An 18,778-nucleotide genomic window follows, 5' to 3' on the forward strand; every position below is an offset into this window, starting at 1 on the left:
CAGGTGAATAATTAACGTAAAAGGCTGTAAACTGCTGCGCTCTGGTGTCCTGAATGAACCCTCACTTTTTGCCATCGCTGCCGTTTCCCCTCCTGTTGATAAAAGGTTGTGTTACATCCGTCAGTGCATTACATCAGGGTGGATCAATATTTGTACACAGGGAAGGAAGTTACGAGCTGCTGAATGCTGGGTAAATATTGGCTCCTAATATTGCTGCTTATGAAACAGAAATGATGCGTCTCTGTGTCCCACACATTCAAACAGCACCATCTGCAGCAGGAGAGTGATGAAGTTGGGTGGAGGTAGGGCATACAGCCTAACACTGCAGGAGGGAGTTTTAGCTAAATCAGGCCTCTCACTGTGGTTCTTGACCCTCTGTTTTCTATCCCCTCCTCTCCCCTTTAACATGTGAAAGAAGGAGAAGGTAGGGCATACAGCCTTACATGTGAAGTGTTTGCTCCAGCCTGAAGTTTTTCTTACCTGCTCTGTAAGCTCCGTTTTCTTTAAGGATCTCACAACAGACCCTTTTCGCCCTCTTTCCTCCGCTTTTCTTGATAAAGGTGAAGTAAAGGGGAGGTAGGGCATACAGCCTGTTGCTTGAAGAGTAAGCTTTAGTCAAATATGGTTTCTTGCCCTTGATTTGTTATTTTCTTTCTCTTATCTTACTCTGTAGACCACATTCTGCATTTAAGCTTTCTCTGCAAATGTAAATCTAGAGGTAGAGCATACAGACAGCTTTAACTCTAGCCCAAGCAGAGTCCTTGTTTTGGTTTTCTCGTCACATCTTCCACAGACTCTTCTTTCTGCTTCCTCTCTCTTCTCTTCTTATGTCTTCTTAAATTCGTAGAGTTGAGAGGAGGTAGAGCATACAGCCTTACATGTCAAGTGTTCACTCCAGCCTAAGGTTTTTCTTACCTCCTTTCAATCTCTGTTTTCTTTCAAACATCCCAAGACAGACCCCTTTCTCTCTCTTTCCTGTTCTTTTCTAAATAATGGTACATATAAAGGAAAGGTTGGGCATACAGCCTGTTGCTTGAAGAGTAGGCTTAAGTGAAAGTTTGCTTCTTGCCCTGCATATGCCATTTTCTTTCTCTTTTCTTACTCTGTACACTAAGTTCTCTGTTTAGGCTTTCTCTGCAAAAGTAAATCTGGAGGTAGAGCATACAGACAGCTCTTACTCCAGCCCAAGCAGAGTCCTCGTTTGGATTTTCCTGTCACATTTTCTACAAACTCTTCTTCCTGCTTTCTTTCTCTTCTCCTCTCATGTCTTCTTAAATTGGTAGAGTTCAGAGGAGGTAGGGCATACAGCCTTACGCTGGACGAGTGAGCTTTAGTTAAATCTGGAGTCTTGCCCTGGATTTGCTATTCTCTTTCTCTTTTCTTACTCTGTAGACCACATTCTCTGTTAAAGCTTTCTCTGCAAATTTAAATCTGGAGGTAGAGCATGCAGACAGCTCTTACTCTAGCCCAAGCAGAGTCCTCGTTTAGATTTTCCTGTCACATTTCCTACAAACTCTTCTTTCTGCTTTCTCTCTCTTCTCCTCTCATGTCTTCTTTAATTGGTAGAGTAGAAAGGAGGTAGGGCATACAGCCTTACTCGTCAAGTGTTAACTCCAGCCTGAAGTTTCTCTTGCCAGCTAGGCCATCTCCATTTTCTTTTAAACATCTCAAAACAGACTGTTTTTTCTCTCTCCTTCCTCTTCTTTTCTTGATAATAGTAAAGTCAAGGGGAGGTAGGGCACACAGCCTTATACTTAAAGAGTAAGCTTTAGTCATATCTGTATTCTTGCCCTTGATTTCCTTTTTTTTCTCTTTTCACACTCTGTTGACCACATTCTGTATTTAAGCTTTCTTTGCAAATGTAAATCTGTAGGTAGAGCATACAGACAGCTCCTACTCTAGCACAAGTATAGTCTTCATTTTGTTTTGTTTTTCTTTCAAATCTTCCAAAAACTCCTATTTTTGTTTTCCCCCTCTTCTCCTCTCATGTCTTCTTAAATTGGTAGAGTTCAGGGGAGGTAGGGCATACAGCCTGTTGCTTGAAGAGTAAGCTTTAGTCATATCTGTATTCTTGCCCTGGATTTGCTATTTTCTTCCTCTTTTCTTACTCTATTGACCACTTTATGACTTTGTGCCTCCTCTGCAAGTGTAAATCTGAAGGTAGAGCATACAGACAGCTCTTCCTTTAGCCCAAGCAGAGTCCTCTTTTTGGTTTTCCTGTCACATACCCCACAAACTCTTCTTCCTGCTTTCTTTCTCTTCTCCTCTTATGTCTTCTTAAATTGATATAGATGAGAGGAGGTAGGGCATACAGCCTAATGCTGCAGAAGTGAGCTCTCCCTGCTGATCTATATCAAAGGTTGTGGTGTGAGGGCCGTTGTTGGCTTAGTGGTAGCAGTATTATCTCTACCTGGAGCTCCAGTCCGTCTTTGCTCAGGGTGTAAGGTAGAGCATGAAGCATGAACTCCAGAGTTCAGCCAGAAAGATGCGGATGGATCCTTTAATTTTACTAAAACACTCATCAAACTCCCTCCTCCAGCTGCATGACTCCTCCTGAACATCCTCCTTCCTCCTCTTCGCTGTAATTACATGTTTTCATCGTGGTTATCTACCCACTGTGTCGCCCCTTACTTTCCCTGAGCAGCGTTTTCTCATTAATCTCACCATGAGAGACTCGAGTGGTCTGATTCTTTGTGATGAATATTTAGAGCTCACATTCGGGACAGCGCTAAGGGCAAGTGGCATGGGATACGGCTGCCTGTGAATCCTGCTTCTCCCCCTAAAACTAATCAACCATCTGTCATTTGGCTGCATGTTTACGGCAGCACATTCATGAACTCGTCACCCTCCACGTCTTCCTCTTCGAGCGCCAGATTCAGCAGTGGCTGTAAATCTGTTCATGGGAAGGAAATTAGTAAGAGTAAACGCGCTTCATCCGAACAATCTTAGCGCCGTTTCTCAAAATCTGGGACATTGTGTCATAGTTAGAGGTCTGTGACACACACTTCCTGCTTATTGTGTCCTGTTCGCTGTGTCACAACCAAACAATTAGTCTCTGTGGGATGTTTCTCACACCAGGGTGATAATTAACCTTGAAGCTCTGTACAAGGAAGGCTGTTGTTCCCAGGATTCTCTTTGGTGGTCAGGATTTATCGCCGTTTGGGTAGATGATGGAGCATGTGTAGAAAGGAGGAATGTGAGCGTCTTTAAAAAGATGAAAGCCTGTTTGTTTACACTTGTCTTTATGTTATGTCTCAGTCAGACTACAGGGTTACGTAAAGCGAGCTACTTTAGCTCTCGTACTCTTTCACTTCTCTTTCATTTGCATGTTGTTTCTGCTGCTATCTGGTTTGGTTGCCCGTGTTGTTTACGCCTCTTGCACTGAGAGTCTGTTGTTGTAAACAGGAACAAGCCTGAACAGCTCTGCAGTATCAGCGTGTCTAAAGATATGACCTGAAACATGTCAGAGCCAGCTCTGCTCTCTGTTGGTTCAGGGAAGAAGCTCCTTTAATCCAGGAATGCTGGGAAATAAAACCCATACAGAATCTTTAAAAAGGGAGTCTCATGCTTTCTGTATTGCACACATGGATGTTAAGTTGTAATGTTGCGTGTTCAAACTACTACTTTGCTTTGTTGTTAGTGGGTGTGTTGCTAGCTGCTGACACCATGGAGAGTTTGGAGAGCAGAGAGGCCATAAAGGAAAAATGAATTTGAAGTCATGGAGGTGGAGAAATCAGACGTATGGGTCGCAGGCTGCTGCACAGGAAGTGAGAGCTGTGTCCGGTGTGGCGACCGCCCTCGTGCCATCGTTGCACAGACGAAGCCCCAGTTAAATAATCAAAACTCAGAAATAGTGTTGTTGGATAGATGATATGTCTCCACTGTTTTTAGTAGCCGTTTGTGTGTGACACTGTGCCGGTTTGCACCTGCCTGTCTAACGTGCTAAATAAAGACGCAAAAACAGTGTCGGCTAACAGCTTCAGGTTTGATAAATCACTCTGTGGGCGCTAAATAATTATATTTTCATCTCCTCCTCCCAGATTTGATTGGCTAATCAAACGTCTATCAAATGAACCAATGACTTCTATCAAAATTCTATCGACCTAGTTTCATATTTCTATCCCGGCAAAGTTCATTTGCGGTTGTTTCATTGCCCAGGTTGACCTCTACACACTGATTTGTTGCAGAAATCACTAAATTTGTCAGTGAACTGCGACGAGCGATGGACCTCAAACACCAAGGTCTGCTCATGACCCCATCTCCGACATCCCTCCCCCAAAGGGCTGGCCAATCAGAGGGAAGGGGGTTTGTGGAGCAGGGAGCCTTAAAGGGACGGCAGGCTGTTCTAAAACACCAGTGAGAGGAAATGTGTTTTTTTTTGGCTCTAAACCATGTAAAGTTATAGCAGGGGCACAAGAAGGACAAAATAAAAGAGAAGAGCACCCCCTCTTTAAAGAAGTCTTTTGACTTCTGGATATTCATGACAAACATTTGCACAAATGTTACAATTCAAATGTTTAAGTAATATCAGAAAAAGCATTGATCAAAAAAAGGTAATTTAATCTGGTTTGTATTTTTTTATTTATTTACTTTTTGCTGCAAAAAGGAGGCAGGCAAGGCTGAGAAAAGTAGATTTGACATCCAGCCACAGCGACAATAACAGCAGCAACAGCTAAACCACATGAGGAGTCTGTAGAGAAAGGTGCTTTCTGTGAGTTTCTCTCCGAGCTCGGACCACACGGATCAGCGTCCAGCGATGACACGGCCAAGCTGGTGCAGTGTCATCAGGGTTTGCTCTCACTCTGTCAGGAGGAAGTGAAACGCTGCGGTGCAGTGAAAACAGTTTCTCTCTGGCTTCTGTTTAATGACTAAACCAGTGTTTTGATGGATTTGGCCAACACGTTATGTAATAAATTGTTGAGGAAGTTTTGTTAAGCTGTTCTGTAGTACACTGGTGAGGGGTTTTCCTACATGGCAGGCAGACTCGGGCAGATTTGTTTACAGACTTCAAACTTGCTGAGCTGAGGAAACCTGAGAGGAGAATGTTTGTGTAGATGTCGACCCTTTATCGCCATGTGATCGTCAAAAAGCTCTGCTAGCAGTGTTTTTGAGCTGTTGTTCCTCTTCATCTTCATGATGCTCTCATTGTAAAGCCTTTATGCTCTGACTTTCTCTCAGCTAGTGTCAGCCATGAGAGTGAACGCCCACCAGGGTGTAAAAATAACTCTGCAGCACTCGTAGGCTGATTAGATAGAGACACTGGGGTTGAGTTTCAGTGCAGCCTCTTCTTCACATTATGTTTAAAACTTTATCATAAACTCTTTTAGCCTCCAGAACGGTTTCATGCTCACTGTTTGGTTTCAGAGGTCGACTCTGAACAGTCGTAGCCTCTGATTCTCCTTTGATGAGTGGCTTTACACTATGAATAATGGTTTGACTCAACTGATCCAGTTGTAAGAGTGTGTGTCAACAGTTTCTGGGATTCAGCCTGAGGTTTCTGCGCTCTGTTGTGGTCGACATGAGTGTAGCATTAGATGTGGTCGTTGGGGCAGAGGGGGTAAAATGGAACAAATGAGCTCCAACTTGGATGTTAGTCAGAGTTATCTTCTGTCTAACACTAAACAGACAACGCTTCTGTAGTACTCATCCTGCTAAAGACTTTTACACAACAAGAAACCAGAGATTGATCCACCAAACCAAACAAACCCATCATGATTAACCTTCTCCATCAAGAGTCTGCAACCTTTACTTTAAAAAGAGCCATTTTTCCTCAGCTCACCTGGATTAAAGTCATTCAGGAGACACAAAATCTACTTTATCTTCACAGTAAAGACAAGGAAATGCATACAATTTATGCATAGTTAAAAATCTAGTGAATAATTATCTACATGATATTTTTAGTGTTTTTAAAATTGTACATGTGATGTCTTTTATTTTCAAAAAATTTGCAAAATTTGAAAAACAGAAAAAAATGTAAAATTAAAAATTTCAATAAGTTGTTAAAATTTGAAAAATCTTGAAATTTCAAAAAATGTAGAAAATGTATAAAATCAAAATTGTAACTTCAATTTTTTAAATTCATTGATTTGCAAAATTGTACAAAAATGGAATTTAAATAATTTGCAAAATTTGCAGAAATAAAAAAAAATTGCAAAATCTAAAAAAATTGGATTAAAAAAAGAAACAAAACATTTAAATTCAAATAATTTGCAAAAATCTCAAAAATCAAAGTGCAAAAACTATGCAAAAGTCTGGAGAATTTGATCTTAAAAAAAAGGAAAAATATTTGAATTAAAAAAATGCAAAATGAAAAAAAAAGAATTATTAAAACTATGCAAAAGTCAGAAAAATCTTGAAATGTGAAAAATTTGTAGAAAATATAAAAAATTAACAATTATTACTTCAACTATTTTTAATTCAATGCTTTGCAAAATTTTACAAAAATTGGAACTTAAATAATTATCAAAAATTTGCAAAAAAAAAAAAATGGATTTGGAAAAATACACAAATGTAAATTTAAATAATCTGCAAAAGTTTAAAAATCAAAATGTAAAAACTATTTAGAAAAACATTTTTTTTAAGTAAAAAAAATTCAAATAAAAAAAAATTGCAAAAGAACAAAAAATTGTATTGTTTAAACTTTACAAAATTCTGAAAAATCTTGAAATTTCCATGATTTAAAAAAATATATATTAAAATTGAAATTTAAAACATTTTCAATTTCTTTATTTTGAAATAATTCTTAAATTTAATAACATATCTTGATTGTAATGCTCAATTTAAAAAAAAAGTTATCATGGTGCATGGAAAGTTGGTGGGCTGTTGATGTAGTCAGAAGTGAAGTCAAAGGGCCACATGATGGACCAGAGCCACAGGTTGAAGACCTGTCTGTTTTCTTTGCTTCGTCACTGTTTTTCTCCTCATATCTGGGTTAGTCGTCTTCATCAGTCAAACAGAAACTGTCTCTCCTGTTGCCGTCACACCTCTCAGCACCTCTCAGCCTGTTCAGACCTGGACTCCTGTGTTTGTGAAGCAGCACAGACACTAAATGAGTCATTACACTCCCTCTGTGTCTGGATTTGGCAGGATTCATTCCTCTGGCCTCGCTCGTTTCAAAGACGGCACTTCTTCTTGATTCAGAGTTGTGAGATTTCTCTGAACACGCTGCAGATCTTTTTTTACCATGGGTACAAGAATAAACAGCTGTAGTTAATGATCCGTGTTTTACAGTGAGCTGTAATTAGTGAAATAATGCAGGTGGTGAACAAAGGAGGTCAGGATTATGTTATTAACCAGCTCATTTCTTCACAGCTTGTCCGTACCTGCTTTCTCTGTCACGTTAACGACCTGCAGGCTCATTTTTCTGAGATTTTAAGATCACGTATCGCTGCAGGAAACCACAATACGCCGTCATGTATTGTGTGATTTGTGAACTCCTTCCCCCGCAGACCTTCAGGAGCTCTGTAATTTCCTCACACCTCCACACCGTCCCACTCCAGCCTCAGCCCCATTTTCTTCATCATCACCTAATTACACCTCCACACAACTGTTGGACGGAGCAGCAGCCTTTTGACACCCTGTAAATTTAGTTTCAGGGTTAAAATATGTCGCGGCGCGGGGATGTGTGACTCATCGGACAAACAGGCTTCTGTGCTGGAACCTTTCACCTTGTTTACTCGGAGAAAACAGAAGACATATTGTGGACAAGGAGCGAGGAAGCAAATCAAATACTGATGCAAGGAGCAAAAATAGTGCGAATGTGTTCAGGGAAAAGGGTGAATTATGCAACTTTTCAGAGGGAAAACATCAGAGTGGGAGCACATGGCTCAAATTAACAGATAAGAGCCTAATGAGGGAGTGAAAAAAGATCGTGATGGCTTTGTTTGTGTTGATAAATACGCATATTTATGACTACTTCAAATGAGAAACTGAGGCAGAGCTGCCAACATTAGCCCAGCTTCTTTAAGCAGCCTCTTTTTTGGAGTAATATTCCCCTAATCTTCAGGTTTTGAAAGGTTTGATCAAAGATTAAAACCATGGACTGTATAAAACATGGACGTAGAAACAGAAAATGAAGCACATCAGGAAGCATGATTCAGCCATATTGGAGGTATAGGATGGCCATTAGTCATGTGACCTGAGCTGTGCCTCTGATTCGGCGATCTTGATATCTTGGTATCAACACAAATCCTCTGTGAAGCAAACAGAAACAAAAATGAAAACAGTAAAAAGTACATGTACAGAAATTTGAGGTCAGAAACCAGGACTTCCTCAGCGCTCTTAAATACGGTGGCCCTGCGGAGGGATGCACTGATATCCGATATAAATATTGCTATTATGGCCGATAACCAATATTTACCAAAATCAATTAAAGAAGACATTAAAGGAAGAGAGTCCACTCTTCTTAGGGAGTTTGGTGTTTACATAGTCAGAGAAAACAAGATTATTTGGGTCTTGAAAGATCGTTCAAGAGTCACAGCTATATGCTAATACAGAGGGGAAAATAAGTATTGAAAGTGTCAACTTTTTTCTGATCACATTTGTTTCCAAAGCTTCAATTCAAACCAAATTTCTCCCAGACATTGGTATTAACTCAAATAATCCACACATGAAAAGAAATCACAACGTTCAGGTCCATAAATAATGATTATGGTGAATTAAGTACGATAACACAGGAAAAAAGTATTGAACACACCATGGAAAGGCTTTATACTTTGGACAGGAAATGCACCATACCACCTGAAATCTGTCAGTAATTATTACTTGAACTTCCAATTAGTGCAAACCAACATCAGCTGGGCTAGAGCAAATTGATGGTCCTATAAAAAAGGTGTTTTTTTCACCAAGCAGTTAAATAGCACACACCTCATGATGGGTAAAGGCAAAGAGCTCTCTGAAGACATTCACAACCTGATTGTTGCTCAGCATCAGAATGGAACTGGTTACAGACTTATATCAAAGCACCTGAATATTCCAGTCAGCACCGTTGGGGCCATTATTCACAAGTGGAAGAAGCACCACCTTACCATCAACAGGCCACGCACAGGAGCTCCTTGAAGATTTCTGACCAGGGAGTCAGAAAGATAGTCAGAAGAGGACTCAACCAGCCAAGGACCACCCTGAAAGTGCTCCAGAAAAACTTGGAGGCAGCAGGTACAATTGTTACAGAGAAAACAATAGGCAATGCACTCCACCGCCATGGCCTCTATGGACGCTCAGCCCACAAGACTCCATTCCTCAAGAAAAGGCATGTTGAAGCTGGTTTAAAGTTTGCTAAACAGCATCTTGACAAGCCTGTAGAATACTGGGAGAATGTTGTCTGGTCAGATGAGACCAAAACTGAACTTTTGGGCTGTCATACTACAGACCATGTTTGGAGGAGAAATGGCTCTGCACATCAGCCAAAAAACACTACACCAACAGTGAAGTTTGGAGGTGAAGCATCATGGCATGGGGTTGTTTCTCATCTCATGGTGTTGGCAAACTTCATATAACTGACGGAGCAATGAATGGAGCCATGTATGGGGAAATTCTTGATCTGAATCTGCTGCCATCCACCAGGATGATGAAGATGAGACGTGGCTGGACCTTCCAGCAGGACAACCATCCAAAGCACACGGCAAAGTTGACTCTCAAATGGTTTCAGAAAAAGAAAATCAATCTGTTAGAATGGCCTAGTCAATCACCTGACTTCAATCCAACTGAACATTTGTGGAAAGAAGTAAAGAAAAGGGTTCACCAAAGAATATTCCAGATTTAAAGACAATCTGTGCAGAGGAATGGGCCAAAATCACACCTGAGCAGTGTGGGCCATTAGTTCAAACATACAAGAAGCTTCTGGAAGCTGTCATTGCAAACAAAGGCTTCTCCACTAAGTATTAGATGAGTCTCAGTTAGCGTCTTCAATACTTTTTTCCTGTGTTATCGTACTTAATTCACCACAATCATTATTTATGGACCTGAACGTTGTGATTTCTTTTCATGTGTGGATTATTGGAGTTGTTTGAATTGCATCTTTGGAAATACATATGATGGGAAAAAGTTGACGCTTCCAATACTTATTTTCCCCACTGTAAGTGATGCCATGTTGACATTTTTAAAACAGTAGTTTCTTCTGCTGATCAAACAGTGCTGCACTGTAGGATATGTACATTTATTAACATGTCTGTCCATTTAAAATAAATTCAAACCAACTGGAGTTTAAAGTCTCTATACCATGTGAAAATATCTATCTATAAAATATGTCATTTCTGTTTCTGTAACTGTTCTTCAGATTTTGTGCAGATCGTTTTATCCTCTGGCCCCAAAACAAACAGATCGCTTCCTTAATCCGTCCCTCGACCACGTGTTTTAAAGGCAGAGAGTTCACTCCATAACCCAGGAAGTGCGAGTTCGTTAAGACTTGCTCACTTCCTGATTGAAAGGAGAAGTTGGTTAGTGTCTCCCAGCTGGTTCCTCTGATATAAACTGTCCAGCTTCTCATAAAGTCGAGTCAGTGCTGCTGTTTTCATCCAGCCGTGTTTACATGCTGACACTTACAGGTTGCTGAGTGTTGGTGTTGTTAAATCAATCTGCACATAGTGAACGTGGATGAAGGCGTCACTCAGAGTCTCCAGGTGTAATCTGACGCCTGCAGCAGCTGTAGTTTCTCTCATGCTGAGCTGAGGGCTGCATGCTGCAGCTTGAACCCCGAGCTTTTCTTTGTGTGGTGCGTTCAGGTTTACATCCTGATCTTCCTGATAGATGAAGCCTCCTGTGCACGGCACCATCAGCCAAGTCATTTTCATTAGCTTGGCAGCGTTGATGCAGGAGGTGTCTGATGTCCGGGTGTTTGCTGTAACCTCATACTGTTGCTGGGATTGGAATTACCAGAGAGCACAGCACGGCTGGAGCTGTGGGCCGGAGTCTCACAGCAAAGTTCCTCTATGTCCAATGTTTGTGTGGGTTTAAAGAGGGGTATTTTTATTAAAATTAAAAAGGTAACATTGAAATGTAAGCAATTTCATAATTGTGCAAAATTTATGAAATTTCGATCAGCTGTTGAAATTCTCAAAATTTAAAGATTTTAAACATTTGGAAAAATGTAATACATTTCTATTTAAAAAAAAAAAAAGTAATTTCAAAAACGTGAAAAATAAAAAAAATGGAATTGAAATAATTTGCAAAAGTTGCAGATATTCAAAAAAATGGAAACTTGCAACAATCTCCAAAAAATGGGGAATTTTATTCGATGTAAAAAAAAAAAAAAAGTTTAAAAAAATGAAAATTAAAAATGTAAAAAAAACAAAAAAAAAAAAAATTAGAGTGAATTAAAATTCTGAACATACTAAGAATCTAATGAATAATTATTATAACAAGAGGTTTTTTTGTGTTTAATAATAAAATTTATGATATTGTAAATGTGATGTCTTAGTTTTTTATTTTTCAAAAATTTGAAAATATTAAAATGATAATAATGATGTATATTAATTTTATTTGAATATAAATATAAAATGGTAATAAAAATGAAATTAATTCCATAAATTTGAAAAACATATAAAATTTCAATAACTTGCAATTTTTTGAAATGAAACTTAAAAAAGTGACAAAATTGCAAAAACTCCAAAATGATTTAAATTTTTAGTGAAAGCCAAAATTTCTCAAATTTGCAAAAAGTAAAAATTTCAATTTCAAAAATTTGCTCAATGTACAAAAAAATGTTAAAATATCAAAAATGTATTTTTTTCCACAGTTTTATTTTAATAATTTGAAAAATTAATTCAAATAATTTAAAATAAAAAAATGCAAAATTTTTCAAAAAATGTTTGTGTTCTTTCTGTTTGCAGCATTAAAAAAATTGAAATTCAATCAATTGCAAATAGTTAAAAAATTTGCAAAAATCTTAAAAATTTTGTATAACTTTATTGCAAGAGGCAATGCATACTTAGTTCAACAAAATTTTCACACATGATTTTATTCAGCGTCCACGTCTTTGATCGTCAATACCCTCTGTAAGAAAAATTTTTAAAAATCTTAATTTCAGTAATATTTATTAAAGCTACAAGGAGCCACTGCAAAGGAGTCAAAGGGCCGCATGAGGGTCCAGAGCCACAGGTTGAAGACTGTTGATCTAGACTAAAATTGCCAAAATAAAGCAAAGAACACCTCACCACTCACTCTTTAAAATATAAGAAAGTTGCTTTTTGAATCTCCCTCCCTCTGTATTGTTTGTGTCATGCATGTGTTAAGGAAAGTTTGGTGCCACATGCAAAGATTACCCCTCAGTGTCTTAAAAAGGACTCTCATGCCCCCCTCTGTGATCATATTTCCACATCAGGAAAAACTACCATTATTCAATGTGTCTAAACAGCTGAGTAACAGCTCTGTTCAGTCTCTGAGGTCACACTGCCCCAGAAAAATAGCCTGAATATTTGTAAGTCTGTGTCATTTTGGTGAAGTCACGTGTTATAGTGGATCCAGTCTCACTCTGGAGCAGAACGTGACCAGCGAAGTGACGTAGTACGCTCCAGAGAAAAACCAGAGAAAAACCCTCTGCTCTGAGCTGAGACTGGCCACAGCGAACAGTCAGGAGGACGCTGTGATCAGAGGACTCAGCAGGTTTGGAGAGAGTAGAAAAAACACCAACTCCATTCCTGTTAGGAAAGTTTCATTTTGATAAAAATAGAGAAATTTAACATCTTTTTCATTATTAGAAAAAGACAGTTATGGTCGTTACTTCCCTTTGTGGATGTCCGTCATCCTTCAGCTCAAACTGTCGCCACAGCTTCCTGCCCGTGACCCTGAGCTTCATCCATCATAGGGTTTCTAACCTTCCTGTTCGTCGTACAGCGTGTTCCTGGACTCATACTCAGCGCGCTGACACATCGTAGTGAAACCAGAGATTAGTCAACGTGTGAATCATGTGAAGACGCTCCCAGACACCAGGAGCTCCACATCCAGCAGAAATCGATAGAGTGAAACAAAGCCAGGCCTGTCCCGCTGCACGGCCTGCTGAGTGTGTGTGTTTGTGTGTACGTGTGTGTGTTAACAGTCGGCTAGCACGACCTCTTTGGAGAATCTGTGTGTGTTTGTTTTTACTGCAGAAGATCTTACTCAAACATAAACACTCCAAACCTGCTCTGTCAGTGTTTCTCCCAGACTCTCTGTCGTTTTTACACCTCCTCTTCCTCTTTGACTCCTCTAGGTTTGAATTTATTAACCCCTTTTTCCATCTCTCTGTGTCACTGGAGCCAAACTGAAGGACTATGAGGATTCAGATCTGTAAATCTAGACCAGGAGTCTGCAACCTTTACCTTCATAGGAGCCATTTAGCATCAGCTCACCTGGATTAAAGTCATTCAGGAGACACAAAATCTACTTTCTCTTCACAATAAGGACAACAAAGTGAATAAAATAAAAAAGGTAACATTGAAATGTCATCAGTTTCTTAAATGTGCAAAATTAATGAAATTTTGATTAGTTGTTAAAATTCTCAAAATTTTAAAATTTCAAAAATTTGGAAAATGTAATACATTTCCATTAAAAATAAAAATAAATAAGAAAATAAATATAAAATAAAAAATGTAATTTCAAGAACTTAAAAAAATAGAAAAAAAAAGGAATTGAAATAATTTGAAAAAGTTGCAGATATTCAAGAAAAATTGAAAACCTGCTACAGTCTCCCCCCATTTTTTTTTCTATGTATGAAAAGAATGTTTAAAAAATAAAAATTAAAAAATGTAAAAAAAAAAAAGAGAGGGTCCAAGAATTAAAAAAAATTAAATGTAAAATGCACAAAAATCTGAACATTTTTTGAAACTTCAAAAATGATCAAAAATTTTAAAAAATATGAAAAAATATAAACAACAATAATAATAATAATAATAATTTTAAATTCAATTTTTTCTTAAAATCTGCCAAAGTTTTGAAAAAAAAAATCAGATGTTTGCAATACTTAAAAAAAAAATAGAATTTAAATTATTTGCAAAAAAAGTTTAGAAATTTAAAACAATTTTGAAATTTGGAAAAGTTTCAAAAATTTCAAAATTTGTGAAAAACTTTTTTTTACAAATTTTAAAAAAAGGAAAAAAGGGGAACATCAAAACATTTTCAGAAAAATTAAAAGCTTTTTTGCAAGAGGTGATGCATATTCAGTTCAACAAAATGTGCACACTTGATTTTATTTAGCATCCATGTCTTTAATTGTCAATACCCTCCGTCCCTAAAAAAATAAAAAAAAATACCCTAAAAAAAAATTAGAAAATATTTTTACAGCCTCAAGGAGCCACTGTAAAGGAGTCAAAGGGCCACATGAGGCTCCAGAGCCACAGATTGAAGACCCTTGGTGTAGGGAAAGTTTGGGGCTGAATCTGCGCAGTCAGGAACCCGGTGTCCTCTCCTTTTTGCTGGGACCTGCAGGTGGTTTGGGGTCAGGCTCGGCCTCTTTTCCACGCTCCATGCTGACTGAGAGGTTTCAGTCTCCTGGTGTTAAGCTGGGTCACTTTGCTGCTTTGAAGAAGAGCGACACATCAGAGAAAGTAACATAGAGATTTATCTACTCATCCAACCATCCAGAGTGAAAATGTCACGCTGACCTGGCGCTTAAAACACTTCTCTACTCTTCCCTTTCATTGTCCTCCCAAATCAAACCCAGCTCTGAATCTCTCCACCCTCCTCCAAAAACTCTGGGCTGAAAATTTCCCAGGAGAAATAAACTCCTGTCATGACATTTCAAACATCCTCCTTTATCCTCTTTCTCTTCCTCTGGCTCTGCTCAGGGTGATGTCAGACTCGCAGATTCCCGACCTGTGACTGAGCACTTTTTGCTGATAGCTCAGAGTCTGGAGCAGGAAGGGGCGGGTCCCTTTCACTTCTCATTTCCTGTGCCACAGGAAACGCATTCCTCAGCAGCTGGCAGTAAACTAAGCCATGAGTAACTACGAGTTCCCGGCACAGGGCCAGGCTCCTGGAAAGAGGCTGTCTCAGGACTGTAGCCTGTGTGTGTGTGTGTGAGAAAAAAAGAGACAAAGACAAAAACAGACGCGTAGAGCAGCTCAGTGCTGATAGCAGAGCTCCAGATTCTGGTATCACGACATCTCTGATTCATGGTTACAGGAGGTTGTTGACCGTTTGTGTCAGAAAGAGGACTCTGAAGTTTTTACTTTGTTGAAGAATCCACAAAAACTTGAAGAAGGGGTATCATGCTGTGCTTTTATTCTTTTTTATGTCTCTCTGGTGCCCCCGTAGTGTCTCCTCATAATTATCAGCTCAAAAACCTAAATTTTCTCCCACTGGTTTTTAGACGACCCTCTGTCTGAAATGCTTCAGTTCCGTCTCTTTAAGGCTTCCGCTCCACAAACCCCTTCCCTCTGATTGGCCAGCTTTCTGGATGCCTGTTATAAAGTATCTTCAAAGTGTTGAGTGTGTGAGGCCCGCCCCTTTGACGTGTCATGAACCAGCTGTGGGATCCTCATGTGATGATGTCATAATTGTGTGACGGTGTGTTTCAAACAAAGTGTTTGATTGGTTCACAGACAGATTCAGGGATTTCTACTACATATGAATAATCGCAGTCTCGGGCTGGGGCGATGTGCTATTCTCACAATTTGCTTCTATTACGATATTTCGGGGGCAGATTCCATTTAAATTGTGATTCCACGATATTCACGATTTTTGCAATTTTTACTTTTCTTTTTCAACACCAGACCAAGGGAAAAAGTAAAATGATGATGATGATTTCTACAGACTACACCAGGAGCCATATTTTCCCACATGGGTCAGAGAGACACATTTAGCCCCCCCTGGAGAAAAGTGGAAACTTTTTTTAATCCAGTTTATAAACAAAGACTGAAACGAAGAATTGGAATTTGAAAAAAAGATCAAACTCATAACAGAGAATCCTGATTTTGATACTGGAAAAAAACAGCCTTTTAGGAGACACAGAAGACTGAAATATCATGTAAGGTTCAAACAAAAAAAATGAAAAATTGTAATGTCATCAATTTTATAAATGTGAAAATTTATGAAATATCAATAAGTCATAAAATTCCAAAAGTTCTTAAATTTCATAAATTTGCAAAAAAAAAAATTAACTTGAACTTTTTAAAGGAATTTAAATGTTTTGCAAAATTTGCAAAACAATTACAAAATCTTCAAAAAAATTGGGATTTTTTTCTTCTACACGTGATGTCTACATGTCCAAAAATTAAAAAAAATATATATAATTGAAAAAGATTGCAACAATCTCAAAAGAATTAAATCTGAAAGCTGCGCAAAAATGTGGTAAATTTTATAACTTTAAAAATTATTAAAAATTTTAAAATTGTTATTTTTTAAATTTGTTTTTATTTCTTTAATTTTGGAGTAACTCTTGAAATTTGATAAAATTATATTGTTTAATTTATTAGATTGAATTTATTTTATTTAATTTATTATATTTATTTTATTGGATTATTTTGTTTAACTCACTTTTTTTCTTTAAAAATCAGAGTCTCCAGAGCCACAGGTTGAAGACCCTTCATCTTGCTGAAATTAAGTTCAGTCTATTAAATATCTTGATAATACAGATTTGTATTTACTAGTTTTACAGGTGACATTGAGGCCATCTTTCCATATGCCTTGATAAAAATGATTTGGGTTCAATAAATAAAATATGGTTTATCAACTTATAATTGGTACCACTTGGCTTAAAAGCTATGTGATGCTATTGAGCGTGACTTTGTTGCCATAATGTTTCTATGTTGAATCTTCTGAATAACCTGCCCTCTGTTAGGCCTGCGGTCTTTCCCCGGCTCACGGCACCAAATTGTAGATTCTTCCAGTTCTTTGGTCATACACTTCTCAAGAATCACCCCAAGAGGAGCTATTCCTCAGTTCAGCATTTATTCTAATCACATTAAGTTTACAGCGCTGGTCTCAAGAGAATGAGCCCCGATATCCGGGAGCAATACAATTTAATAACAATCATTGCTACGCCTATGAAGAGGTTAAGTTAAACTAAACACCCGAGAGTAACTGGCCAAAAACATGACTGACACAACTATCTCAACCCACAGCTGGTGTCAGTTTTCAGAGAGATGTGCTATCACAGTGTGTGACTGTTGGATCAGAGCATGGAGCGAGGAGACTGGGTGAAAGTTTACACAGGGTCAAAGAGAGCTCACAGACACAAGCTGCAGACAGAAGCTAACCTTCTATCTGCCAGATTAGCATACATCAGCCCTGAACACAGCATGTGACTAAATTAAAATGCTAAATGATGCCAATCATTATAAAAACATATTTTGATCATTTATATATAAAGTTATTCACTTTGTGTATGTCCAGGAAATCTGTTTCACCCCTTAAAAAAACTATAAATCATCAATGGTTGCTCTGAAGTTACCCCCTCACAGGGGGTATAGGAATTATAAATGATCTCAAAGTTGTTGTAATTTATTGAAACAATCTGAACTTAAATCTAAATTCATGCATAAAAATCAAACCTTAATTAAATGTGTGACTAATGTGTCGCCGCTTTAAGAGACTCGTGAATTAAAGAGGTGGAGAAGCTCTTTGGTCCCTCTGACATGTTTTTCTCCCTGGAGGATTCACAGCTCTGAGGTGTTTTTAATAAAACTGCCTCTTTAACAATCCTCCAACACAAATCACCTGAAGACTCGGTCTGCTCAGCCCCGTTAAAGTGATAAACGAGCTTCATAAGAGCTGGACACTTTCAGTGATGAACCACAGGCGGTGGCTCAGCGTCTGTCTCCATACCTGTCCTTCCTGCTCCCTGACCCTGTCTCTCTGTTTCTCTGTTTCCTTCAGGACAAGGGGAGAGGAAAAGGCTTGGTGAAAAACGCCGCTCTGGACGAGCAGGATGCTCAGAACCTGGAGGTTGTCGCCTTCTGTGAAGACGTAGCAACGTAAGGCCATCACCCTAAGACCATCGCACTCCTCTCACTATCGCAGATCTCCTCTGGTAGTTTTAGTGCTTTTTGACATTAAGAGCCACGAAGAAGCACCACAACAGGAACTGATTCAACCTGGACTAATGTCTTATTTCAATATGTGAAAGCCAAAAAGTTTCTTGAACCTCGAGCTGACGGCGATGTGTTTTCATTGGGTGAGCAAACCTACATCCAGAGCCAGCGTGTTGACTCTGCTCTGTTGTTGTTTTCCCTCCTACCAGACTGCGCTCCACGTTCCCTCATGACGACAGGTCCACCAACCCGGGCTATGTCCTCAGCCCTGTCATCACCCAGAGAGACCCCGGAGGAGACAACAGCTGCTCTGTTAAAGTTTCCATTGAGATCTCTGAATCTCAGCAGCCGGTGACCTTCACCTGTGACGGTAAGAGTCCGACCTCTGTATGTCGTGGTTTGAGTCTCTGAGCCAGGTCCTGACGGATGGAGGAGCCAAATCAGATCATGTGATCTGAAATCACATGGTTACAGACTCGATCAGAATCGGACATTACATGCCGATCAGGGAATGCCATCACAACAGCGACACTGTTGGTTGAATGCCGTAAAGTAGAGAAGAACATGTCAGGAGCTCTAAGCTGGGAGCGCGATGTATCAGAATAGAAGTATCGGATCAGTATAACTGAGTATGCATCAGCTCTTGCAAAAAAGCTTTTACATTTTTTTAAATGTGTTTTTAATTTCCTTTTTTCCCCTTTTTTAAATTTGAAAAAATAAGGTTTTTGCAAGATTTTTGCAAATTTTTGAATCTTGCAAATTTCAAAATTGTTTTGAATTTCTGCAGTTATTTGCAAATATTTAAATTCTGTATTTTAAATTTTGCAAATATCTAA

General features: G+C 38.7%; 1 protein-coding gene across 1 annotated transcript in view; it reads left to right on the forward strand.

The window, feature by feature from the left end:
• The window catches only part of pik3c2a (phosphatidylinositol-4-phosphate 3-kinase, catalytic subunit type 2 alpha), a 62,215-nt gene that overhangs the window by 8,929 nt on the left and 34,508 nt on the right, over positions 1-18,778 (forward strand). Inside the window, exons 3-4 of the mRNA XM_074676982.1 lie at positions 17,788-17,885; positions 18,152-18,312. Of these exons, the coding sequence (XP_074533083.1) occupies positions 17,788-17,885; positions 18,152-18,312 (259 nt within the window). The remainder of the gene's footprint in view (positions 1-17,787; positions 17,886-18,151; positions 18,313-18,778) is intronic.

This window comes from Halichoeres trimaculatus, unplaced genomic scaffold (assembly GCF_033239565.1).
Source record: "Halichoeres trimaculatus isolate MK-OKI-2021-1 unplaced genomic scaffold, fHalTri1.1 fHalTri1_scaffold_10, whole genome shotgun sequence".
NCBI lineage: Eukaryota > Metazoa > Chordata > Actinopteri > Labriformes > Labridae > Halichoeres > Halichoeres trimaculatus.